Source organism: Ranitomeya variabilis, chromosome 7 (assembly GCF_051348905.1).
Source record: "Ranitomeya variabilis isolate aRanVar5 chromosome 7, aRanVar5.hap1, whole genome shotgun sequence".
NCBI lineage: Eukaryota > Metazoa > Chordata > Amphibia > Anura > Dendrobatidae > Ranitomeya > Ranitomeya variabilis.
In genome coordinates this window covers 198,281,169-198,307,463 of record NC_135238.1, presented here as the reverse complement: position 1 = coordinate 198,307,463, position 26,295 = coordinate 198,281,169, and the positions used below count along the sequence as shown (strand labels likewise).

Genomic DNA, 26,295 nt, shown 5'->3' with positions numbered 1-26,295 from the left:
AAGAGTTGGGATGTTTTATTGCATGAAGGAAATAAAAAAACAAAAACTTGCAAATTAGATTTTTTTTCCTAGTTAAAGAAATTAAGCACCTTCTATAAAATAAGACCCTGCAATACACATGTGGCTTGAAACGAATGATGTGTGCAGTACATTTATTTTTGGTAAATATCTGTTAACAAATAAAATTTCATATTTATATAAATAGGATGTATGGTAATATTTACAGACAAGACTGGTACATTCACTCAGTTAAATTTTGATACCAGTGAATTAAACCTTAGAACATGAAAGGTTTTCTAGCATTTGGGCTAGGGCTCCACTGCGTTAGCAGATTAGCTACAATTTGCAGTCATTTTAATCCTTTGTTGCTACCATAATTTGTAGGCAATATTGCATCACCCTAGCCTTTAATGAAACTGTATGTAGTTGCCTTCATGAGTGTTGAAAGGCCCGCCTTTCTACGGTAAGCAGTCATACTGTCTACCTTACAACTAGAACACGAATAGATGTCGTCACCTATCACTGAGTCTTCATAAATGCTACTTATTATACAAGATAGTAAAGCAAGCCTGCGGACCTAGAAATCTTGTAAAAATAAGGTATTTGATTATAGAACAGAGTTACACACTGAAGTGCACACAAACAAATGGATAGATGAACAAGTTAACAGTTTATGGTACGAAAAATGCCCATCTTTGCTTTACGGTAAAACGAAAAATGTTCACTCTTAATCCTTCTGCCAATAGCACATTGTGTCAACAAGTAACTGGTCAATATTTCCTCAATCTTGAAACAACCAATTTTATATCAGTATGTTTTTTTTCTCCATATTTACAACAATATTTCGATATTGTTATTACATGTAAGTGCTACTGACCCCCCAAAAAAGTTAGTTCTATAGTGCTACTCTGTTACAACCCCTTCCCCCTCAAGTCTATAGAAGCAAGAAAAATATATATATCTCTCTATTCTAAATCTGCTCTTCCTTAATCTCAATCTTCTTGGCTTTGGGGACGAGGAAGACATTGCCATCTTTTGTCTGCTGAAGCGAGTACTCCTGATGAGAGTACGGATTGCCGTCCTCGTCACGTAATTTGCGGAACACATCCATGTATAAGGTTCCGAGCTGCTTTTTCAGAAGGTGAAGGCTGCTGTTATATTCCCCTTTTTCTGCAAGTAACTTCTCTTTCTCATACTTCAGCTTGTCTAGATCACTTTCCAACTCCACAATGTTCTCCATTTTCCTCTTCCGGCAGTTCTGAGCCGCTACTTTGTTTTTGCCACGCCGGCGTATGTCTCGAATGAGAGCAAGCTGAGCTTCATTGAACTGATGCTTGGACATTAAGGCATTGAAGTCATCCACGGGAAGATTAACAATTTTATCCACAGAGAACGGTACTTTTAGAGCTTTCGCTCTTTGCTCGTCTCTACTGAAACGAGCTTCCAGGCGACTTATTGACTTGTCTTTTGTAAATGGAGCTTTACTTTGATCCGGTTTAACCGGTAGTTCGTTTTCTGGTGGATTCTGAGCTTCTATGTCAAAGCATGTGTCCAGGGGTACAAGAGGCGAGAGCGCGTAGAACGTGTCGTCTGCAAAGGGCACAGGAAATTTCTCTGCTGGATTTTGTTGCACAGTTTCAATCGTGCTGTCCATATCTTCCATCTCGGAGTCGCTGTATCCATAATGTGGGTCTCCGTATATAGAGGAACTCATGGACTGGCCAGGTGACGTAGCACATGGACTTGTGTTAATGGAGATCCCTGAATCAGAATCGTTACATTCTGTTGGACTGTTCACATTAAATGCTTTACACGATGAAAAGTCTGTGATATCTATGGGTTCATTTAGAAGTTTAGTGAACGACTGGCCCGAATTGTCCGTCGTCAAAGGCACATTGGTCTCTTTGGGATCCACAAGGTTAAAAAGATCATCGCAAAATGATTCTATATTGATTGTTGAATTTGTGTTCACTGTGGGTACATTAGAGGCAAAAGAACCTACAAAGTCATTAGGGAAAACAGGAGCGACGTCCTCTGCTGGTTTTTCTAGGTTCAGCAATGGATTGTGAAATATGTAGTCGTTTGAGGTTTCAGTCATGGAGTCTGAATTTGAATACAAGCTCAGGTCACCAAAGCTGTCGATGTGACTGTTCAGACACTGCTGAAAGAAGAAGGAGGGAATGTTACACATGGCAATGTATTTACAGCTTTCCAACATTAACGGGTACATACAATTCAAGATTTTTTGCTATTATTAAATGTGATAAACATTCAAATGTTCTGATTAGAAATGAGCGGGTCGCTCAGCACAACCACAGTCCAGGCCAGTGCTTGGCCATAGACAGGTGATCTAAAGACTGGCAGGGAACATGTCACTGCTGCAGCCAATCATTGGCCAGATAGTCATCATGTCACTGCTGTGACCAGAAATTGGCTGCAGCATTCGGAGGTCTATCCAGAGAAAAACAAAACAAAATTGGAGGTGGACCATTGCAGGATCAAAACAAGCTACAAGGGACCAACAAGGTGAGTATTGGTGACGCTTTGTGGGTGCAACGTTATAGACGACTTGGATCCATTGTGAGGCCAAATGCGTTCTTATAGGAAGCAACTTTCTGCTCCAGCAAAGATGTTTTGATTTGCCAATGCGTGGTCCAAGAGGAAGGGAAATTTAGGAGGCCGATTTTTCTATGAAAACTATTACACATAAGCGCCTTTGTCAGAACCCTGAATGAATGGGATCTGACTCCCTTGGAGTCAAGTACAGCCTTCAAGTGCCCCCACAAAGTGTTGGGTTGACAATTCTGCCCATTACAGTACATGGAAAATTAGTTATTTTCTTTCATCTCACGGCATCCATGAACAAGAACATTATTATATAGAGATTCCCATTAGAAGATCCACAGGACCAAACTTCAAAGAGCAAAAACAATTACAAATATAATAGACCAATTAATGTTTATCTTTATATGAACATGAAAAACACCCAATAAATGAACTTCACAGACACAATGATGAAAAGCTAACCTGCAGCTCGGGGATAGACAGCAATTCTTCCCACGCTTGGTCAATTTCTTCCACGAGTTCTGTAGTGAGGGTAGTGCTCTGCAAACTGTCTGGTATAGGGGGCTGCTGTGTGTTAAAGCCCTCGCTGTTATTGATCTGAGAATTCGGAACCATTGCAGCTTGGAAAGTCATTTCTGGTGCCTGCAAAATGAGTAATAAATCATATAATTACTAAAAGATGGAAGATTTGATAGAGATCTGAGAATGTAAATCATGAGTTGTAAAACAAAATGGAAAGTGGTTCCTTATGGATTTTTACCACTTTAGTCAATATCATCCCCCATATTGTGGATCACTGGGGATCACAGCTGTTGGCCAACCAGAGATGATGATCTACCATCAATTTTATAAATGAGAATTAAAGCTCTGACACTGCAAGAACTTCGATATGAGAAAGGTTGTCAATGTTATTCACATGGAACCTGTCATGTTGAATATACTGTAGGAATATTCAGTATAACTTGTTTTATTTATTTAAATCCCTGCTCCTTTCATTCTTAAGAGTCCAGTGGGCGTTCTTTCCCACTGACCCAGTTATACAGAGAAGGCTGGCAATCATTAAGTTGAAACACCCACTGGACTCCTAAGAACAAAATGACCATAATTTGCTACAAAACTATATATTAATCTCTTGGCTTCTTATACTCTTTACCATATTGGCTACAGCCTAGGCAGGATGTTCAACGTACGTTCAACAGGTATTTAAATATATAGGATTTCTCTAGCATTTAGAATAAAAAGTGTAATACAACTGAAATTTTTATAACTTTAATTACCGTAAAAAAAAATATAAGATAATATTTGTTATCCACCACCTTAATATTTACCTCATACTGGAATGTATCAGTAAACATCTTCAAGCACTCATCAAAGGAGAGTTCTCGCTCCAGATGAGATTTACCCTAAAAAGACAGAACAATTTCATTATCGTTAGGTTGCCGCTTATGACAAGGCTTGATAGTCTTGCTTTAATAATCCGTCTAATTACCTGCAAGGAACCTGTGACTGTTTGTGTATCTAGCACAGCCTCCATGGGTGCCGGCTGCTGAACGGGAATGAATTCTCCAGTCTCCTCATCTAGAGCCAGATGGGAGTAATATGCTTTTTCTTGTTCCTTGAGTAGCTGTTCTTGATGCTCCTTTTCGAGCTTCTTTTGCTTTTCCAGCTCATATTCTTTCTGTCTTTGGTTGTAGTCAAAAACTTCACGACCAACACCTAGATCAATGTCTTGCTTCCACAGGATGTCAATGAGATCCATATCCTAAAAAGAACATAGTCTATTAAATATCTGGTTCTAGAACCAGCGCGCTCCATTATATACATTTTTATTCATTAAGATGATCTCATAGGGTGCAGTGGGGAATGTTTCTCCTTGTGATGCGTGCCAAGCAAGCGTAAGGAGACATACAGGCCATGCAATGCACCTCTTTGAAATTAAATACGGAGAGACAACGAACAGGAACTCTAGTGCCAACTATTGGATGTTGCAATCCTAAAAGTCAATATCGACCCTTTAAGAGCCTTGCCACATGACTTATTTTTAAGCCTAAGTCATGTGGCAAGGGTTTTTAAAGGGTAGATATTGACTTGTAGAATTGCTACCCTCAATAGGTGGCTCCAGAAAGGAAGAGGGCTAGAACTCTAAAGAGGATATTTGTATAGATCTCACGGCCAATAGATTTGAGAAACTTTCCACATCTAGATCTAACAACATGTTGTACAACCCCCACACAAGCATTCCCATCTCCATTACACTCAGTGGTAAGAGGATACATTCATGCACTGCTGCCCACCATTGTTTAGGCTGGATGGTAACCTGAAAAGGTAGAAGATGGATTAGGTAACAGCTGCTTACAGAATGAGCAGACATAAGAATTTGTCCAAGAAGCACAATAGTTTGCCATGTTACGCCCATAAGGGTATTATGTAACAGGTCCCCAAGAATTCTTTGTAAAATGTCCAGCTAAAATCATGTGTGAAGGGCAGAGTTAGGCATCTTTGGGTTTACGCCAACACAGAGTCATCTGTGGCTGTGCGAATGAGCCCGATAAGTTTTTCTTCCAATGCAAAGAACTGAACAACGAACATTTAGAATATGTTCCTTTTTCATAGAAAAGAAAGACAACCATGTAAAGCGCCATGAAATAAATGGCGCTATAATAACAACCAAAGCCAAGAAAGAGGGTTTTCCAGTCTTATCAAGTGATGGATTAACGGCCATGATTCTCACCCACTTGCTGATTGGTAGAGCGATGATTGCTGCGATATCTTTGGTATTTTGTCCACACTGACCCACTCCCACCCATGTACTGTTTACAGACTTCTGGATACAGAATTATTATAATTCATGTAGGGCATGGGGATGCAAGTGAGAAGCCATGAGGCACCACAGCCCCCTATACTAGTTTCCAACTAGAGTTCCACTGACAAGACCTACTGGTATAATGTATATTATATACGAGAAAGGACTCCAATGTAAAACATAAGAGATTCCTACGAACCTCTTTATTCCCTAAAACAAATAGAAAAGAAAAAAAAATATGACAAATTCAAGTCTTTATCAAGCTTGATAAAGACTCCAATGTAAGTCGAAACGTTGATTTTTTATTTAAGGTAATAAAGATGCCATTCCTTTGAAACCAGTTTTCATTGTGTCCCGCGGTTCCTTTCTACTTTTTTTTTCCCTTCCTTCATCAAATCTGGTGGACTCTGGCCTTGCACTGCTCCACTGATTGGATGGACCCAATAATAACGGTGACACTTTTTCCCTTTTTGGTTTTTCCATATCCAATCACTTCCTCAGACAAGAAATCCAGTTCCCCTTACTGCGGTTTTAGCCTCCTGAAAATGACGACGATTGAGTTGTCATGCCGAAAGCAAATAATATTTATTTTTTAGCCAGCTGGAGTGGTCATGCCTTGAAGCCTTCTCTGCTGCATAATTTTACTTACAAAAGGTCACATATAATAATAGATGAAGAAGTGGTGTCAACACCTAAGAAAAACAAGAAGTAAGGGCTCAGATTTTCTGTGCTTTCCCATTATTTAATTCACAAGTCTTTTGCCTTGAGGCTAATAAAAAGGGTCTTATTTTGCCTTTCTTTTGCAATCACATGCATTGTCACATGAGGAACAGACAACAATAAGGAACTATCGGAGGAGCTGCTCCTTTCATTTCCTGTCAATGTAATATTCTCTGGCATACAATGTGCCGAACCTGACCCCGCAGAAAAACAAGCTTTCATATTTACAAATAGCTCACATATCAAGTTCCAAGTCTAACGAGCAGTGGAAAAAAAAAAAAAATCTTGATATTTTTACCTCCTGTAACATATTAACTATGTTGGATAAGGATTTTATCTGAGCCTAGAAAACATTGTGTAATTTTACTTTTATGGTTAAAGGGAATCTATCAGGAGGATTTCACACACCAAACTATTTGTACGTGCAGTTTTGCAATACCTTTACATGGCCAGTCTTTACAAAGAAATCAGCATTTCTCTTTTGCAAACAAAGCTGAAGATCTGGAGCCTCTGTCACTCCAGCTCCATTCCCCGCTCGGCCCCACCTCTTCCTGCTTGACTTATGACTCCTTTGCCTGAAGTTATTCAGCATGGAAGCCGTTCGTCAAGCAGAAAAACGACACTGGGAGGGGAATAGAGCTCGAGTGACCGAGGCTTCAGATCTCCAGCTTTATTTACATAGCAGTTCAAACACTGATTTCTCAGTAACGAAGGAACGGACTGGCATGTAAAGGTATTGCTCGAATTGTCTTTGAAGGAGCTACATGCACAGACAAGTAGTTTGGGTGTGAAATCTTGCTGACAGATTCCATTTAAGAACATGAACACTTGACACGAGAGGCCAGTGGTTACCCCAATTAAAAAAAAAAAAAAGTTGCACTATGTTTCAGGCTGCAATCTTCAGTCCTTAAACCATTTTTCAGACCCTCTGATATACTTAGTTTACAAACTGCTTCAGTTTCAGAGTTTTCTCATGTGGATGTGTCCCTCGCAGTAAGGGCTCATTTCCACATGCGAGGCACACGTCCGTATCTCGCATGTGGAAACCAAGCTCTGGCACCGGCACTTTGGAGCGGAGCTGTGCAGCTCCATGTGTTCCTATGCGGCCGCACGCTCCGCTCTGGAGTGCCGGCTCCACAGCTTGGTTTCCACATGCGAGATACGGACGTGTGCCTCGCATGTGGAAATGAGCCCTAATACAGAGACCCAACATCCTAACTTCCATCCCCATGGAGTACACAATGGACGTTCTCATCACCCTGTACACACCCTGTGTGGTTCACTCATTCTGACAGGTGTCCACCTTTACCCTTACGCCCCTTTCACAGATCAGTTTTTTGCCATCAGTCGCAATCCGTCGAATTTTGAAAAAAAGAATCCGGCGACTGATGCTGCCGGATCCGTTTTTTTCTCATAGACTTGTATTATCGATGGATGGCCTCACGTTTCATCCGTCGTATGCCGGATCCATCGAAAATGGTTTGTCCGGTGGCCGGAGACAACATACAAAGTAAATTTTGGGTACGTCGAAAAAACAGACAGCGATAGATCCGTCACCTTCCATCGTTTGCTCGATTGGAATCCTATGGGCGCCGGATCCATTAAATGACGGAATCGGGAGATGGATTGTGTTTTTTTTTTTGTTTCTGTTTTTTTTTAACTGAGTATGCTGCGATTTATTTAGCCAGATCCGCTAGTTGGATCCGTCTAAAAAACAAATCCGTTGCATCAGTTTTTCACAATCTGCGACGGATCTGTCGAGCCAATGGATTGTGACTGACGGCAAAAAACTGATGTGTGAAAGGGGCCTCAGCTGTCCACCCTTGTTGTCTGCCGTCCCTGCAGACCTGACTGCTTTCTCCACTCTATTCTGCCATTGGCATACTTTCCTCCCTCCCTGCTGTTCTCCCTTATCGCATACATCCGTTGAAGTTGATCCCGCATCAGTTGTTGGGCAGGACTGGTCCTGGACTATTCTTGATGAATGCAGCAATTAGCTGTTAGCTAATATGTGAACCGACAGAACTGTGGAGTCGGAGTCGTAGAGTTGGGAGTCGGACATTTGACCTACCCACTCGACAGCCCAGAAATAAGATTTTTATGTACGGTACATGTTCATGGATTGAACATGAAAAATCCCAAACAAGCCCGATCGTTCAGACACTAGTCAAAACAGTCGTTTGTTTCACCGAAATAGCTAACAACAACTGTTTGCCATGCTTGAAAATCAGGCATTTTTGATGACTTGTGTATGAGGGTCCTCAACACTGAGAAAAAAAAAGGGGATACCTATATTCAAAGCTTTAGGACAGCCAGCTATGTAACACTATAGGGATTTTTTTTCTAGAGACATTTATTTAATATTGCAGTTTAGAAGCAAATTAACACTTTAAATGAAGCAAAAAAAAAAATACCGTAAATTTAAAAAAAATTAATCAGTGCAAAGGTGTCCAAAGTCCTTAACCATAAAAAGTCAGAGGACGCCATTTCCGTAGGCTGATAGCAACCAATTATTGAGATAAGCTCTTCAGTGTTCAAAGTCATGGTGGAAAACACTCACAGTGTGAATGGGCTGGGCAACAATCAGTAGAACAAGACCGTGTACATTCCCATCTAGATTCCACAGGTGCAGATCTCATGGTGACAACATACCTAGAGTACATATATGAAGTATTTTTATTTTATTTATTTTTTTTTTTAAACTGCGTTCACATCTCTACTAGTAATTTCCATTGACATAAAAGGGCCCGCCGCGTGGATCCCATAGGGGGAAAAAAAAAACATGTGAACCTGGATGTCAATATAAAGGATACTGATCTAGAGAGCATAAAAGGTTTGTTCTACAAATTAAATAAATTAAAAAAAAAAAAAAACACAACTTGGTGTGAAGTCAAGATTCACACTCACAAACCCCCCCCATACATGATAATGCCACATTTACTCCTCAATTCAATTTTTGTATTTTAAAGCAATGAAAAATTCTTAGAAATCCCCCACAACTTGGAGCAGTGACTTGGCTCTCGCTGATCCTCTTTTTCACAGAAAGGAGGAAATGGAATTTGGGGTAAATAGAAGAAAACAGATGCCAGAAGATCCCACAGACTTTACGGACAAGAACATGAGAAATCTACTTTCAAAATACAATCTAAGCAACAATCGAGAATGAAGCGAGATGCAACTTCCACACAACATCCTAGAGTTTTGGCATTGAGGACATACACGTGTGGGTGTATTCCCGATATCCACGGCGAGGTCTCTTACAGAAAGCGAATATAGCCGACTTCTCTTTACTGTTCAGACATCCGCTTCCTCAAATGGCCAAATTCTTCTCAATCTCCTTATAAACGTGGACAGAGTAAAGGCTGCAACTTTTAATGCAAGTATTTAGAAACTTTCATGGCTCATGGCCTCTTACTGCCTGTCTTTAACAGGGTTCTCCAGTGCCATTACCTATCCACGGGATAAAAGTGCCTTGTTCTATGATCAAGGGCAGTTCCAATGGTGGGACCTTCAATCAGACAGAAAGGGGCACTTTTACCCTATGAGAATGAAGCAGCACTGCACATGCTCAGCCTCCGCACCATTCCCTGCGGGGCTGCCGAGCGCTGCACTTGTCTTTTTCTGAAAGCCCCATAGCGAATGAAGGTCCACATACTGCCAATCAAGGGGATCCAACTGCTAAATTGAGACCCAACCCCATTAAAAAGGAGAAATCTTACAGTTTTCACATTGGCTACTAGCCATTTTATTTTAACTTACTGTTCTTTAGGAAACAAAATCACATGCATATTAGCAGCAATAAACTATCTTTTTGAATTGAAGCCTCTAATTAGCGTGTCCAATGGTCATTGTGAATGGAGAGGGAGCTGGGAAGTTTCTTGTTGTGATTGGATGTATTATTTTCATTACGGTATATTTTTTTATTCCCACTGTTCTATAAAAAAAAAAAAAAAAAAAGAGGCTAAAATAGTAAGGTTCCGGGTGTAGGTGTAGGTGTAGGGGTGTGTGTGTGTGTGTGTGTGTGTGTGTGTGTGTGTGTGTGTGTGTGTGTGTGTGTGTGTGTGTGTGTGTGTGTGTGTGTGTGTGTGTGTATTTTTTATACCAATTGTGATTTGAAACGAAAAAAAGTTTGCAAAAAAAAAAAAAAAAAAAAAAATCACACAAACCTGTTTTAAAATTAGGTAATTTTCTGATTATACATTTCCTTTAAATTATATGATAAGGCACCCTTCCAGCCAATATGCAAAATGAGCCTAAACATGGATAATACATCGAGTCCATACCTGATGCTCTCTTTTTCCTTCCCCCTAGCTGCTGTATCAGAATACAAAATGCAAAAATTGTGAGTGTCTCCCTCACACCGCAGCTCCACAAGCTCATGGCGATGGATGCGCAGTGTACTCCACTTTCCACTACATTTCCCAGGCAGTGTTTTTTTTGCCTTTTTAAACAATGCAGAATTTGGAAAAGGCAGCAGGAGGAACCAAAGCAGGGCACCAGATATGGCATCTATATATTACTAGTGTATACAGAATTGGGTACTTAGGATGGAGGGTTTGCTTTAAGGATGAGGTTGGATGCAATCATCAAAAATCTGGAAAGTCCATTTCCAAGGAAAGCCTTTAGGATCAGGCGCTATCCTTACCACTAATATATGTATAAGGATACAAACAGTGCTATGGTCATGTGCTTTAGGTGGTCTCTGTTCAGCATTAAGATATTTTAAGTCATTTTATGAAAACGAAAAAATAAATAAATAAAGAGACCGGAGTTGTAGGGTAAGGCTTGCATTAAGTTACATAACCCTTTCCAGAACTGAACAAAAGACATGAGATCGGCCTCTAAAATGACCCGACTGTCAATCTGCCCGATATAAAGTTCCACCTACAAGCTTAAATCGTCACGTACAGAAGTAAACCTTCAGAGACATGCTATGTTATGACAACCCAATAATTAAGTAACGAGCTCTTTGCACGCTGATGCTTTCACAAGCCTTGCTCTTTATTAAGGCGCAGAGACATCATCACGCCAAAACCAGGAATACTTGTTGAAACAATCCTTGCAGAAAGACATGAGAAATCCTGCATAAAAGTACCAGCCTCACCTTCACCCAAGTGTGTAAAGTTGCACTTCTAAAGGAAATCTATTTCTACATCCATTGCCATTAAGTGCCAACGCGCTCTTCCGATTCCAGGGATGTATAACTTACTGGGCTACTTGCTGTAGTTTTGATGACACCACTGTTTTATCAGCAGAAGATTATCACTAGAGGACTAGTAAACCCGATTCCATGTAGTCCTCCATATTTATGAGCTTTGTATAACCCCGCCCCTACCACTGATTGGAAGCTGTCTATGCACAGTGTACACAGAGCAGCCAATCAGTGGTGTGGGCGGGGTTATACAGAGCTCAGCATTCAGAAAACTGGTAGAACTGCAGCAAATGAAACAGGGATACTGTCAAAACTACAGTAAGTAGCCTAGTAAATGACACATCACTGGAATCAGGGTCTCTGAATCTACATCATGCTGCGCACACAAGAAGGAGTAACAGACAACTGGTGACATGTTCCTGTTAACAGATCACCACAATGAGAGAGTAAATCAAGTCAAAGAGACATTTATAGAAAGAAACCATTTTTGTGAGGTTTTGGTTCACCTTGGAGATCCAGATGCTGTAGGGAAGTTGTCCAGGAAATGTATGCAAAGTAGCTCACCTCTAGAATAAGGAAAACTCAAGTCCTGGAAGAAAGCCAATTTCTATACAAACATTTTTTTTTAAAGTACTACATGGTGTCCCCAAAAAACTAGAATAAAAGGTTCACAGAGTTCAATACACTAATAATGTCCGACCAAAAAAGCAAGGGCCAGGAAAGAAACATTCTCTAGATTCATGAGGACCCCACCACCATGACAATAGCTGCATCTTCTCGTACTGGAACTTCTAGAATTATTTACTGGAGAACTTCCAGTTTTGTAAGATACAGAAGGCGCTTGTCAGACTAGACAGGTGGAGATCCAGCAGCAGCAGAGGAGGAGGGACACTGAGGAGCTGTCAACCTGGCCAAGTAGGCCAAGATTCAGTGTCCATGACTATAATCATTCTTAGGCCTCATTCACACATCTGTATTTGTATTCCAAAACCAGGAGGAAGGGAACTTAGAGGAAAACTATAATAGTAACATCGACACCGTTCTGTGTTTTGGAGACACTTCTGGTTTTGGTATACAAATACAAAGGCCTTAACATGGATTTCCAAAGCAAGTACACCAGCCTCAAGGGGTCTGAAATATACATTTTATTCATGCTGTTCGCCTTGCGAAATCTGGAGACAGTCCGACATACGTATTACAGTATGTGACTGACAGCTGCTTATAGCATCAAATCATATACTGGTAAGTATATGTGCAATTATGGCTTTAATGACAAGTTTTCAAGAGTAAACTACATTCTAAGGCGTATATGATAAAGGGTGCACTAGCTTCCAGCTACACTAAGCCTATAAACAAGGTTAGGCTCTGTACGCCCATGGACTATGTATGTCAGATAACAGCTGATTACTTCTCCGGTATGTGGAGTCGTCATTGAAGAATATTACCATTAATAAAGTAAGATACTTCAAAAGGTATCAGGTACAACTTAACAGATGTTTTACATCTACGTGTACTTCAACAGAACGCCTGGCATTGTAAGCAGATCCAGCCATGTGGACAGAGTAGCCTAGTAACCTCCGATATACAGTGTCAGCGCGGAATGGAGAAACTCTACATTAGCACTTAGGAGCCATACGCTCAGCAAAATAGTCGCCATATGCATGCACTGAAGTAGAGGTGAAAGGAAAATACTGAACATGGCACATGCAGTTCTGTTCCTTTGTTAATGACACAATTCACCATCAGTGTAAAATAAAATCTAGGAACATAATTAGTGATGAGCGAATATACTCGTTACTTGGGTCCTCCGGGTATTTTTTAGTGCTCGGAGATTTAGTTTTCTTCACCTCAGCTGAATGATTTACATCTGTTAGCCAGCATAAGTACATGTGGGGATTCCCTAGCAACCAGGCAATCCCCACATGTACTTATGCTGGCTAACAGCTGTAAATCATTCAGCTGCGGCAATAAAAACTACATTTCCGAGCACTAAAAAATACTCGGAGGACCCACGAGCGTGCTCTGGAAATCTGGAGTAACGAGTATATTCGCTCATCACTACAGATAATATCTGATGACTTGTAATGGAAAGATGTGACCTAATAAAATGCACGACCGACTAGAAATTAAGATATTAAGGCTGTATAAAATGTCATAAGATTTAGGGGAATGTCGGCCCCGATTCACACTACTTGTTATTGCAGGTTAACATTTGATTGTTGACCTGGTTTACATAAACATGTCCATCATCCTCGGGTGATAGGTAACAATTAGAATTGATCAAATGTTTTCAAATTCAAAAACTTGCCAGGTTAAGCAGTTTTTTCCAAAATTTACAGTTAATATTGTAAATTAGCTACAGATCACAAGTAGGTCAATTGCCCTGAAATGATGTGGAACACTGAGGTCCATTTAAGATCATTTAATAATATAACATATTACACTATTTCATATTCAAAAATAAAAAGATCCAAAAATTAGCCCTCAGTCATTTGTGATCACGTAGATCATTCTGTGTCACGGTGTGGCTGCAAGTTGGAGTTTTTCAACCCGCACAGGTTCACATGCCTGATGAGGGAAGGGATGGGTTCATACTAATTCAATGGTTCTAGAGTTCACAGGCCCCTATAGATTTAAGACTTTTTCGGTATATTAAAGATGTGGCAGTAGTTTGTGATAGTATAGTGATGCATCATAAAGTACCAGTACATGGATAAACTAGAATGTCAGAATCATGGCGTCCATTTAAAATATTAACAAGATTCTCAGCAGGATACCCCCCCAAAAAATTAAATAAATAAATAAATGCGAGTCATTTGCTCAAACATTCTGTACCTTTGCAAATTTGGCTGCGACACATGTGGCCAAAATTTGCTCTGCTGCAGAATAATGCAAGGTAATGGGGTTGCATTGTTACCGAAAAGATACTGCACCCATGACAAGCTTTACACTGCAATGTAGCAGCTGCACAGAGCCATTTTTTACTGCGTTTTTTGGAGTCTCAGCCAAAATTGCTACGTAGCCCCAAGAATTGTGTTCAAGTCCTAGCAATGCACTGCGTAAACATTTAATGCAAGTGTCCTCATGTGTAGAACAAACTGGCAGGAAGCTGGTGTGTCCTTGGCACGGGTGCATACCTGCTCATGAAATAGAAAATTACATACTACGTTCTATCCGGGCAGGGATGGCGGAAACAAATTATCAGGGCAAATCTGTAATAATATTAGTTTAACATGCAGAATATAATCATTATAAAGATATGATCTGTATTCAAAACATATTGTAGTAATCCAAGAGTACGACAAAGGGTGCACAGTAGTTTGATACATACATACAAGGAGATTTTGTCATCAGGTGTTTGCTACCCAATCTGACAGCAGCATGATATAGGGGTGTAGAAACCCAAATTCAGGAATGTGTAGTTTACTTTTCTGGGTGCTGTAGTTGTAATTAAAAGCCTTTTTATTTTCTCCAGATGTAACAGTTCTCTGAATGAGTAGCTCAGTATAACCCCACCAACACCACTGATTGGCAGCTTTCTGTGTACACTGTGCATAGGTAGAAAGCTGCCAGTGGTGGGTGGAGGGTGTGGTTAGACTACCAGGCAGGAGGCCAAGTAGTCCTCTAGTAATAAAATCACTGTTTTATCAGCAGGAAATTATCAAAAACTACAGCAGCAGCAGCCCAGCAAGTGACACATGGCTGGAATCAAGGTTTCTGCCTCTACGTTATGCTGCTCTCAGATTAGGTAGTAAAAACTTGGTGACAGATTCCCTTTAAATAACTAATGGTTGAAATATATTCCATGTTTTCCTTGCAAGAGCATAAAGAAGTCTAAGGTATAATTGGCCAGGTCTTGAGAAATTATGGCACATGTGCACCCAGTTTGAAAAAAGAAAAAAAAATACATAGGTCCAATAAGGAATGGGTGAGAGTAAAGTTTATTGCAATGACAGCCACCATGTCTCCTAAGTAGAGATGAGCAAATATATTCAATATTCGGTTCGGATTACGATCGCCGTATTTGCAATATTCACCGAACGTCATTGGACTCAATGGGAGTACAGATGAGCAAATATGTTCGAAAACGATCAAAGAGAAAATCGGCACAAATATGGTACAAATATGGCACATTCGGAATTGAAGATCGTTTTCCGAACATATTTGCTCATCTCTACTCTCCTAAGTATTCTCATTCCATAGCATAAATTGGACAGATATCCACTTCTGACTTTCCCATAAACATGAAAATTTGGCCCAGCCGATTATTCAGGTTACTTCAGTTGGGTGGGGGGGGATAGGCAGCTCGTAGACACCCCCAATAAAGATAGAAAAGGCAGCCCAATTTGTAGGATCCTTATACCTCCCAACTGGAAATCCCATGGACTGCCGAGAAGCCTCTAGAAAGATTGTCGCTACATCCAGTGAAACTGGTGGGATCTACAGTCTAAGGCTACATTCACTCATCCATGTGACACATCCTAGTGCAGTCAGTTTTTTTCCTTGAAACACACACTGATCCACAGAGTTTCATTAATACACACATCAATCTTAAAAACGGATCCACAGTTCTTTAAAAAAGGGATACATTTTTCACAGATCTAAAAATTCACATGCATGTGTGAATGTAGCCCAAGTCTAACGTCACGTCTACTGGTTACCGAAGAGTAAAAGCATTACTATACAAGCCTGATATTGACACCTCCATGAAACCTCCAAGTTGTCTGGTTGGAATAGGTATCTACAGACCAGCAATGTCCTCTACCCCTACTACCGCCATACAAAAATCAGATTTTGTTCCACGCGCCCTATGCTAAACTCGACCAGTGCATTTACAGCCTTATTGGACCCTTCTGGCTGCCACTTTACTGGCAGCAAGTCACCAAAGCTTTACATACATGTAGTAACTCCATATACAAGGAGACATGGTGGTGACCCGTTTCCAAGGAACAGTCACACTTTACTCCATTTTTTAGCTGTGACAAGGTAACTGGTAGGAGCAGTACTACAGGGTTATAGATTCACAGAGCTTCCAGCGTGGCCCCATCAATGGCTTCAGTTGCATGTTGCAACTATCTTGTATCCCCATAGAAGTCTTACTTCGTGCCCAAGAACAACATCTCAAACTATCGGCACCAAGGGTAAATTTATAGAAAACAAACAAAAAAACTTTCCTATTTGGCGTTTACAACATATATATGGTCAAGTATGGAGGGTTTAAAATAAGGAACCGAGACGATGACTGCAAAGGTTACCCAGAAGGGGATTTTCATGACGCCACTAGGCAAAATCCTTTCTATTCCCTTTTTTATGGATTTCACAATTGTAACAAAATAATAAGTTCATTAAATGAATAAAACTTCCGGATAATAGGTTTCAATGTTACTGTAAAATGATGGGATAAAGCAGAGGACAACAAAGTGCAATGACCACAGACTGCACACGGACCTGTAGCCATTATACCGTTCCTTAAGATACTCTGATCCTTCTCTGCTTTTATGGCAAGTCCTCCAGTTGTCACGTGTGCCTCATAGTATTAATTCATGGGACCTGAACAGAACTTTCTCGTCTGCAGAGCCTGGAAACAGCACACGACTCAATCAATAAGTAGGAATGTCCAAGTACCAACTCCGACCAGTGCCTGATGTCATGTATTTGTAGTCAGAGACCATGAATTCCTTGTGATTTGTGAACTTTATATCAAAGTCATTGAATATTGCTAATAAAGAGCAAAGAAAAGCTGCTGATCACCTACACGGAGATAATAAACATTAATGTCAGCCGTACCCACTAATTTTTCAAGGACTGACCGACCACCTAAATATATACAGGTGTGTAACGAGTCTGCAAATAGCAGAAGTCAGGAGAAAGATCGGTGGGGCATACTGGATTTGAACATGCTTGATCCTTAGGTCTCATTTTGGCCACTGCCTTCTTCCCCTCTCCCTATTGGCAATATATTCAAGCTCAGCCAAACATACATGTGCAAATGAGGAGGCAGGGGACTAACCGTAGTCCGCTAAATAGGAGTTTGTCCTACAGCTAATGAAGACCAAATGGACCTTCCATCAGATTAGCAACGGCTGTGAGATTTCGGCTAGGTATCTTTTACTATGAGGCACTGCAGCATTTCAGAATACATATATAAGGCACGGTGCGGCTGACCAGTACGAGGCAGGTTCCCGGCTGGCTTCCCTCTGCCCTGTTGACTGACAGTTTTCTCTCTTAGTGTGTACAAAGGGAGTGACCCATCGGTCATAGGGAGCGGGAAGAAGCCATCAGAGGGCGCCTTTCACCGCAGCGTCTCAGAGTAAAACATACCTGGTCGCAGTCGTGCAGCATCAACTGATAACAGGTTCCCTTTAACGCCATTTTCCATGACCACCTTAGTTGTTTGGGCTCAAATGTGTACGTGTAATTCCACTGTAGTCAGACGAATGTCTTCCTAGTGATCATCTCAAAACCAAATGTTGTCAAGGAGGCTTATGTCACATAACCAAAGTACATATAAGTCCTGGCTTGGTTGCACAAATCTCGCCTCCACCCTGTCCTCCTACCCTTATCCCATCACTCTGCACCTTACATCCGTGCTGGCCGAGTGCAGGTTCATGCAGCTTAAACTTGACTTCCCTATGCCAAGAACATGGGGCCGTCCTCTGCACAAAATTGTCACCATAAACCATTAGGTATATTATTTTTTAACCAAAACCAGCTCTACTCTTGCTCACATGCCGTGTCCCCATTCTGAAAGCCAAGGTTACAAATCCATCAAGGACACCACAAACCTATTTCTATGATACGTCAAAAGTTTGTCAAAACGAGGAGGTGAGAGTATGGTTCCTTGGATTTAAGATAAAGCATTAAAAAGGAGGCACACATCAGACAGCGGACAAGGCCAACACATGTATGCTCACTTCTCCTGAGCGTGAATGCCCTTTGAATCCTGAGAGACAAGAGTCAGACACCTCTGTCATCTGAGAAAGGGGTCATCTGCAAATATGGAAGTTCTAGAACAGAGTTTCCCAAACTCCTGTCCTCATGGCCCCCAACATGTCAGGTATTCAAGATTTCCTTAGTCTTGCACAGATCATGGAAGTATTACAGCATCGTAAACTGCCACAGGTTCTCTTAGGTGTGCCATACTAAGGAAATCCTGAAAATAGGACATGTTGGGGGCCGCAAGGACAGGAGTTTGGGAAACTCTGCTCTATATGCTTCAATGACATTTATGGCTTTGCTCACACTTTTGCAATTGCAATCAACAGTCACAAGCCACCGCCACCACAATAATAATAATTAAAAAAAAGCGTGACTGCAAAGTGTGAATGCAGCCTATGGCACACGGAGTCTTGAGAGGAAACTGAGCACAACCTCAGTTTTTGAGGAGGATTCGAAGAGCTTCAGTTTGTGACCAAAAGCTGCATGCATGTAGCAACTAGTAGTTTCCTAGATTGTATCAATCAGATCTACCAGATCTGATCTGAGAAATCTGATTGCTTGTTTACGTCGATTATTTTATGTCCGGAGATCAGATGAATGGCCATCCTGAGAAGCCTTGTAGCTACACAAAGGATCAGCAGAATATGGATGAAGTCCCATTATAAATGTTAATACAAACAGACCAGTATCCATATAGAAGACCAAGAACTTTGGTGCGTTCTCCAGGAAAGCTCGGATCTCACAATGTGTCTCTGCTCAGTCTGCGAACATGTGCAGTATTGTGTAATCTGCCTGCAATGTTACATTATGTGGCTGCTAAATCCAGATGTAGTCGGAAAAAAAAAAAAAATAAAAGGCCGCCCTTGGCAGAGGGAGTGGAGGGGAAGTGCTGCTTGCGCAACAGCCTCAGCAGTCCCAACAACTCCCTGCTGTGCAGAGCTCACACGCACAGGGATCCTTCAGGGGACTGCGGACGGCCGACGGGCACCGACACAGCTTTCCTAGATAGAAAACTACCTAACATTGTTAGCGGGATCACCGGTAACCAGAGAGGTCCTATATATTCACAATATATGATCCTAGAGGCGTAAAACCCAAACATGACAGCGATATAGTTGTAACATTCTGATCCATGAATGACATTCTCTCTCTATTCCAATTATTTACTACATTTAAAAAAGGCATTGGCTTCAGGATTAGGCGATAACTTGCTGATCAGTAGGTGTCCTGGAACCGGAACCTGCACCGATCGGCAGGATGGAGGTGGGTTATCCCTTTTATATAGTGGGGCGCCATTCATTCTCTATGGAGCTGCCAGAAAAAGCCAAGGGCAGAGATCAGCAGCTCCCTAGAGAATTAACAGAGAATAAGTGGAGCATGCCCACTGCCAATCCATTCTGATGGGGAGAAGATTACCCCGTTCTACCCATCAGTGCAGGTGCCAGCAAACAGTTATCAAAGTCTATGGATAAGTGATTACTTTTTTCCCTACACTGGATTATTCCATTGATCATCTGAGAGCTCAAGATCAACAGAAAAAAAACTTCAGTTTCAAAAAGGGGTTTTCCACTGCTGTACATCGCCTTATTAATGGTTCCAGAAAAGTAAAGAAAAACAAACAACATATGGATACTCGCCTCCAGGACTGGCACCTCTACTCTGCACAGTCTCTCCCATTGGTCTCCTAGCATTAACATGCTGCGGGGGTGTCATGTGAGCGCTGCAGGCAATCAGCTGATACATTAGCATCCTGTCCAAGCCGGCGTCTTCCACTCAGATGAATGCAAACACTGTGGCCGCTAACTGGCAGCAGCGCTCACGTGACCTCCCAGATTTTAATGTCAAGAGGCCGAGAGGGGAGGCAGAAAAAATTGCCAATCTGGGAAAGGAGTTAATTCTTTACATTTTTTGTTTTCACCTCCCTAGGCTTGTGAAGATGTTTTTGCAAGCCCTCTTCACATGCTACAGAACATTTGGCACACTGAAGAGAAAATAGCACTAAAAAGCAGATAATTGCTGAACCGACCACTATAGTCCCATCTCTGATGAGTCTCCCCAGCGCCTATTCAATGGGTCCATGACAAAAACCAGAACACACAAAACTGATTCAAGTCCAATATAAAAGTCGTCAGTTTTTCACCGAAGACGTTCTTATAAATAAAGCCGTAGATGAGACAACAGAAGACATGGACGCTGAATTCTGGACAGTCACTTCCAAGCGGTGGCACTAGCCGCCTATCACAGAGGTATGATGGGTTGCCGAGTATAGATGCCATACTTTTTCTCTGCCCTGGTAATAACTGACAAATTTTCCCATAAGGCTAAGTTCACACTAGGCATTTTTGCAGTTTGTTTTTTTTTTTTGTGTTTTTCAGGCTTATTTTAAGCTGAGTTTTACAGTACCAGCAAAGTTTATGAGATTTCAGAAACCTCATGCACACAGCTTGGTTTTTTTGTCATCAGGATGTCATGCTTTGTAGGTTTTCTTTTGCACAATGGAGCATGTCCCTTCTTTCGTGTTTTTCACCCATTTCTGCCAAGAGATCAGGTTTTGCTGCAGAAAAAAAAAAAAACGCTGCAAAGATAGTGTGAACTTACCGTAAAACAACAGAGAAAATATAGAAGCAAGCTAGATCATATAATTATGTACAGACACGTCAGATCCAATCCATAGCGGATGTGATGGCCCCAAGGTAGAGGCTGGTCAGGGCCAGCAACAATGTGGGACATGCAGAGAAAGGATTTTCCTACATCTACGAAAATAACTTTTCATCATAATCCAACACAAATCCCTGCAACTTCCTAACAGCAAACTGATTTGTCCTCATTATAAACTTTCTGGTTCTCATTAGGGGGAAAAAAAACCCCCCAAAAAAAACAGTCGATATGGAGCCACGCACATTAGACCGGAATCAATCCCTCCAGGAAAACACAACGTGTGATATTCAGAGTGCCAGATACTATGAAACTACAAGTCCCAGCAGATGGGGTTGCAGACACACAGGAGCCACAGGTTTGAGACAAGTGCTCCGGATTATCAGTGTAGTCCCCGGAGGGGGTTCCTCATTGAGAGATGTTGCATGGCAGGAGTAACCATAGGTGTGACCGGTGAGGTCTCCTCTGTTTAGGAACTATTGTATTTATAGATTATGATCTCGAGTGATTATATTCTCCTGACCTAATCACTATGGAAATTCATTCAAACCAGGTCATGTCCATGCTCAACCACCATAAAAAGTGGCTGCTACAAAACTCAAATGGCCTCCTTGTGCCGCAATTATGTAAATCCCTTGTTGTGTGCAGTGTAAACACGGAGACTTTCCATTTTCATGGTTTGTTTTTCCATGTAACTTCTTATAAGGTGAAGCCATTTTGCAGAAGCCAGGACATCATGTTGTTTTATTCTAGCAGTCATTGGGGCACCATACATGCAGATTGTGGAATAGCTATGGGGCCCCACAACATGAGGATAAGGCTACTTTCACACTAGCGTTTTTTTGCATACGTCGCAATGCGTCGTTTTGGCGAAAAAACGCATCCTGCAAAGTCGTCTGCAGGATGCGTTTTTTCCCCATAGACTAACATTAGCGACGCATTGCGACGTATTGACACACGTCGCAACCGTCATGCGACGGTTGCGTCGTGTTGTGGCGGACCGCCGGCAGCAAAAAACGTTACATGTAACGTTTTTTGGTGCCGACGGACCGCCATTTCCGACCGCGCATGCGCGGCCGGAACTCCACCCCCACCTCCCAATGGGGCAGCGGATGCGTCGAAAAACAGCATCCGCTGCCCCCGTTGTGTGGCGCTTGCACAGTATGCATCGGCACGTCGGGCCGACGCAGCGCGACGGCCCCGTACCGACGCTAGTGTGAAAGTAGCCTAGGTTCACATTGCGTTAGGGCAATCCGTTTAGCGCTAGCGGATTGCGCTAACGCAATGTATTTTTATGGATCGCGTTTGGGGGTCGCGTTAACGTCCCCGCTCTCGCAGATCCCCGATCTGCGAGAGCGGGGAACGGACCTTGGGCGCGCCGCGGACGCTGCAAGCAGCGTCCGAGGCGCGTCACAGAAGAACGGCACATCACTAGCGCGAGCCGAAAAAGGCACGCGCTAGTGATGCGCTGCTGGCGAAATTAACATTGCTGTCAATGGGTGCGCTAACGGACCCGTTGCACGGCGTTAATTGCGACATTTTCGCCGTGCAACGCTGTCCGTTAGCGATCACCCATTAACGCAATGTGAACCCAGCCTTAGTCTCATAAAGGGGGCTCTGCTGCAGCCATCTGGGAAAAGACAAGGCCTGGATTTGTGTGGCCAACGAAACCATGTTGCATGCGACTTTTCCAGTAGAGAAGGTGCGTCAATACCCATATTTTACACTCTGTCCATATGTTGTCTGTGGACCCCCAGTAGTAAAGGTAGGGTCCTTGATATGGAATATTCTCTGTCTCAAGAGGACTTCGCATGTTGCTCAGTGACCAGCATCAAGGCTGTGGAGTCGGAGTCATGGAAATTGAGGAGTCGGAGGTTTGTTTTACCGACTCCACAGCCCTGACCAGCACAACCCAGGCTCTGGCATCCTTCCCTTACAGAAGGACTGACAGCAATATGCGTTAGGTTATTAATGGGCTGTTTTAGTTGGACAACTTCTTTAAGGGATTGTCCACAGATTTTTTTTTCTTTTTTGAGGATCATCAACTTTGGAACAAATCAAGCCGGACTTGTCTCTCAAATCAAGGATCACCAAGCTACGACTTGCCTACTTTGCACACCTCATACTAATGAAAAATCAACAGAGAAGGACATCATGGTCCAAAGAATAGAAGGAACAAGGTGAATAGGAAGACCAGCAGGCCAATGGCTTGATAGTATCAAGATAACGGCGGAGAAGACCCATCTAGGCTTGCACAAGATCAATCTTCCTACAAAGCATTCATCCATCAAGTCACCATGGCTCGAGATTGAACTGAAGGCCGATAAATAATAGCAAATTTAATAAAAACAGAAAAATAATCAAAAGTCAACATTTATTTAGCCCACCACTCCCAGAGACTCTAAAAGCAGCTGCAGCCGCGCTCTCTCTCCCTATACTTTGCTGCAGCAATCATTTGCTACAAATCCATGTGACCGCTGCAGAAAATCACAGGCCTCATAGATCTCGTCATACATGTGATAGACGACAGTTGCAGCCAATGTACACCACGTGACTGCTGCTGAAAATAAAACAGGCACCTGGAGCCCACTTTAGTCTGTTCCTGTAATATTGGGGGATTTAAAATGTGTATTATGGTAGTTTCTCATTTTGTCATATGGCCTGTCATTTACTGTTTTTTCATTTTATTTATTTAAATCTTTGTCAATCCCTTTAAGGCCGGATTCACAGTCCGCATATGGATCACAATGCCCGATTTCGCCGCAAGTCTCACGACTCGAACTTCCAGCCGCACATGAGGTTGTAAGATAAGGTCGGGAGAACCGCTGCCAGCCCAGATATTGCCGTTGGTATACCGTGAAATACGCTCATGTGGACCCAACCTTAGCCGGCCTAATGACTATGTGCCAGATCTGGCTCATAAGATACATAAAAAACTACTACAATAAGTTATTTTGCCAGTAGCACAACTGTCCTTCAAAGAACCTTGGTGACTGCTACAAATATCAAAATGTACAATTCTCATCTTTACAGAAACATTTATAACAATGTAACACAAACAGGTGAAAAGGATAATAAAGAAGGAACACTGGAGATTTTGTTGAATGAATTTACCACCCCCCCAACACACAAACAAAGAAAAAAAAGCACAAAAACACTTCGTATATATTGGTGCCATAGCTCTTGAACACATCAGTAACCAATATGGCCGCCATCACAGCTCCTGAAGAGGTGGTCACCCAACTTTCTCAGAGTCCAGAACTTTTAGCAACTTAGGCCTCACTCAGGCGTCAATATTTTTGCATCCATTTTTGGTCCACGTTTCAGTTTTTACCATCAGTTCGGCATCAATTTTTCTCATAGGCAAAAAAAAAAGTTCCAACTTCTCCCACCCATTAAACCACACTCAGGTGACACATGGCATCCGTGTGATTGTCCACGATTATGAGCCATTAGGAGAGTTAGGCCGAGATCACACATGCGAGAAACTCGTCCGTGTCTCGCATGTGAAACCCAAGCTCTGGCGCCGGCACTTGGGAGCGGAGCGTGCAGCTCCATGTGTTCCTATGCGGCCGCACACTCCGCTCCGGAGTGCCGGTGCCACAGCTTGCTTTTAACCAGCGAGACTCGGCCGTATCTCGCACCAGTGTGTCTCCGGCCTTAGACCCAGGATTAGGAGCAACAACGGACATTTCTGTGGACACGGACTGCAGGAAAACACAGACTGCAGGAAAACACGGACATGTGAACAGCCGCATAGACTATAATGGCTGCAAGTTCTATCAATGAACATGGACATAAGGAAAGGACTGAGCGAGGCCTCAACTAATTTTTTTTTTCTTATTTAAAGAGGAAAGAATCTTTGAAAATATTTTGAAATATACAAAATATAAATAAATAAGTGGAAGAACGCTATATAACCCGCAGCAGACGGTACATGACCCACATGCATGTCATCAGGTCCTCCCAGCGAGACCACACAACGTACCGTACGCCTGACAGGTCCCCTTGAGCCCCCTAAGGAGCCCCTCAATGACTGTGCACATTCAGTGTCTAGGACAAAATATGCAAACTCCAACCATAGAGCCCCAGTATGGAGGAGGCCGAGGCCCAGAGAGATCACTGGGAGCCAGGACCAGGAAAACATTAACCCCATCCACCAATTTTTGCCCCCCCGCCCCAAAAAATAAATAAATTCATAACTGCAAAGTTTTGTTACAACGCAGATTAAACTTCCACAATTTCCAGGCCATTAGATCTATATCACTGAAAATAATCTGACCAATCAGGTTGTGTTAGATGTGTAAGGAGACAATATGGCGGCGTAAACACTTTTCAGCTGCTCATCATCGTCCAGTCTGATCATGGCCAGATCTTAGGGTTTCTGGCACTTTATAAGATCTCACAACCCATCCGCATGAGGTTCCGCAGCATCTGAGGGCAAAAGAAGATCCAGCTTCAGGCCGGCAGGTGACACTTCTCATTATTTTCCCTTGACTATTTCTAGAAACTTTTTCACATTCCTCCGGAGACATCAGAGGAAGTGGAGGCGTCACTCTCCTCCGTCATCAGCTCAAATCCCGGCTGATAAAGTATGTGAACCCTCTGATCAGCAGATCTAACGGCCTGTCCGCTTTATTGGGTCAGTGGATCACTGGGAATCTACCGCAGACGTCGCCTGTTCTTGGAAGGATTTCATCATATCCCTCTTTTCCTTTCGTGGACATTTAAATTATGCAAATAAACAACTTTTCACGCTTCTCTGCGGCGATAAACATTTTCCACGGTCAATTTTATGTGATTGTTTTTAATTGTCTTTTATATCTGTGTTTAAATGATTAAAAAACAATATATATATAATGTTGCTTTGGCCGACCAGATCGGATCAATATCGCATCGTCAGGAGCTGTTATCTAACCGTGCTGTCGGCGCCCCACCCCCCGCCAGGTGACATGTCGGGGTCCGCTCACCTGCTGTGACTGCTTAGAGGGGGGTAACTCTATTTCCATCATGGTGGCCCCTTGCCCCGGCCGGGTGTGCCCTCGGTGAAGTTGTCGCAGTATATCCCGGTGTGTCGTGTCGCGCCTCCCCCTCGTTACTCTTCCCGGACCGGAGACTCTCACTCTGTTCTCAGGACCGTCCTAAACGCTATGACGGGAAAGTCCGGGGCAACACGGCCAAAGTCGCCTGTCAAGCCCTCTCAGCCAATCAGTGCGCAGAATCCCTCTACTCTCCGCCCACTGGAGATGACGCAAATCATCACGATGCTGTGGGCGGAGTCACGGATCGCTCGCCATCTGTCGGCCACGCCCTCTTTAGTAACCCTTTCACTGCCGGCTGGAAGCTCACTTCTATTTTTCATGCCAGGAAAGTTCGGACTCTTATGTAACGCTGCGGATGTAACAGTCTGAATCCGGGTTTAATACAGAGATTTGCGGCAGCGACGTCACCTTTAACTGTC

The 26,295-nt window shown here is 42.4% G+C and overlaps 1 protein-coding gene across 2 annotated transcripts; it reads right to left on the bottom strand.

Annotated features, from left to right (window-relative positions):
• Positions 1-25,999, bottom strand: NFE2L2 (NFE2 like bZIP transcription factor 2). Of its 2 annotated transcripts, none has more exons than XM_077272629.1 (5): positions 25,805-25,999; positions 4,055-4,327; positions 3,894-3,968; positions 3,028-3,207; positions 1-2,161 (listed from the first exon to the last, which is right to left on the bottom strand). In XM_077272629.1, exons 1-5 carry the CDS (start codon positions 25,844-25,846, stop codon positions 971-973), a joined length of 1,761 nt encoding a protein of 586 aa, XP_077128744.1. In that variant the 5' UTR covers positions 25,847-25,999; the 3' UTR covers positions 1-970. The 2 variants fall into 2 exon arrangements, with proteins under 2 accessions (XP_077128744.1, XP_077128745.1); XM_077272630.1 differs by having other exon boundaries at positions 1-2,158; positions 25,805-25,988.
• Between the last annotated feature and the right edge of the window lie 296 nt (positions 26,000-26,295).

Excerpts from the sequence above, each read along its gene's own strand:
- NFE2L2 (XM_077272629.1), bottom strand. The coding sequence starts at position 25,846 with ATGATGGAAATAGAGTTACCCCCCTCTAAGCAGTCACAGCAG. Across the intron at positions 3,969-4,054 it reads CAGTCACAGGTTCCTTGCAG|GGTAAATCTCATCTGGAGCG; the intron begins GTAATTAGACGG and ends CTGTCTTTTTAG. Across the intron at positions 2,162-3,027 it reads TGTCTATCCCCGAGCTGCAG|CAGTGTCTGAACAGTCACAT; the intron begins GTTAGCTTTTCA and ends TTCTTCTTTCAG.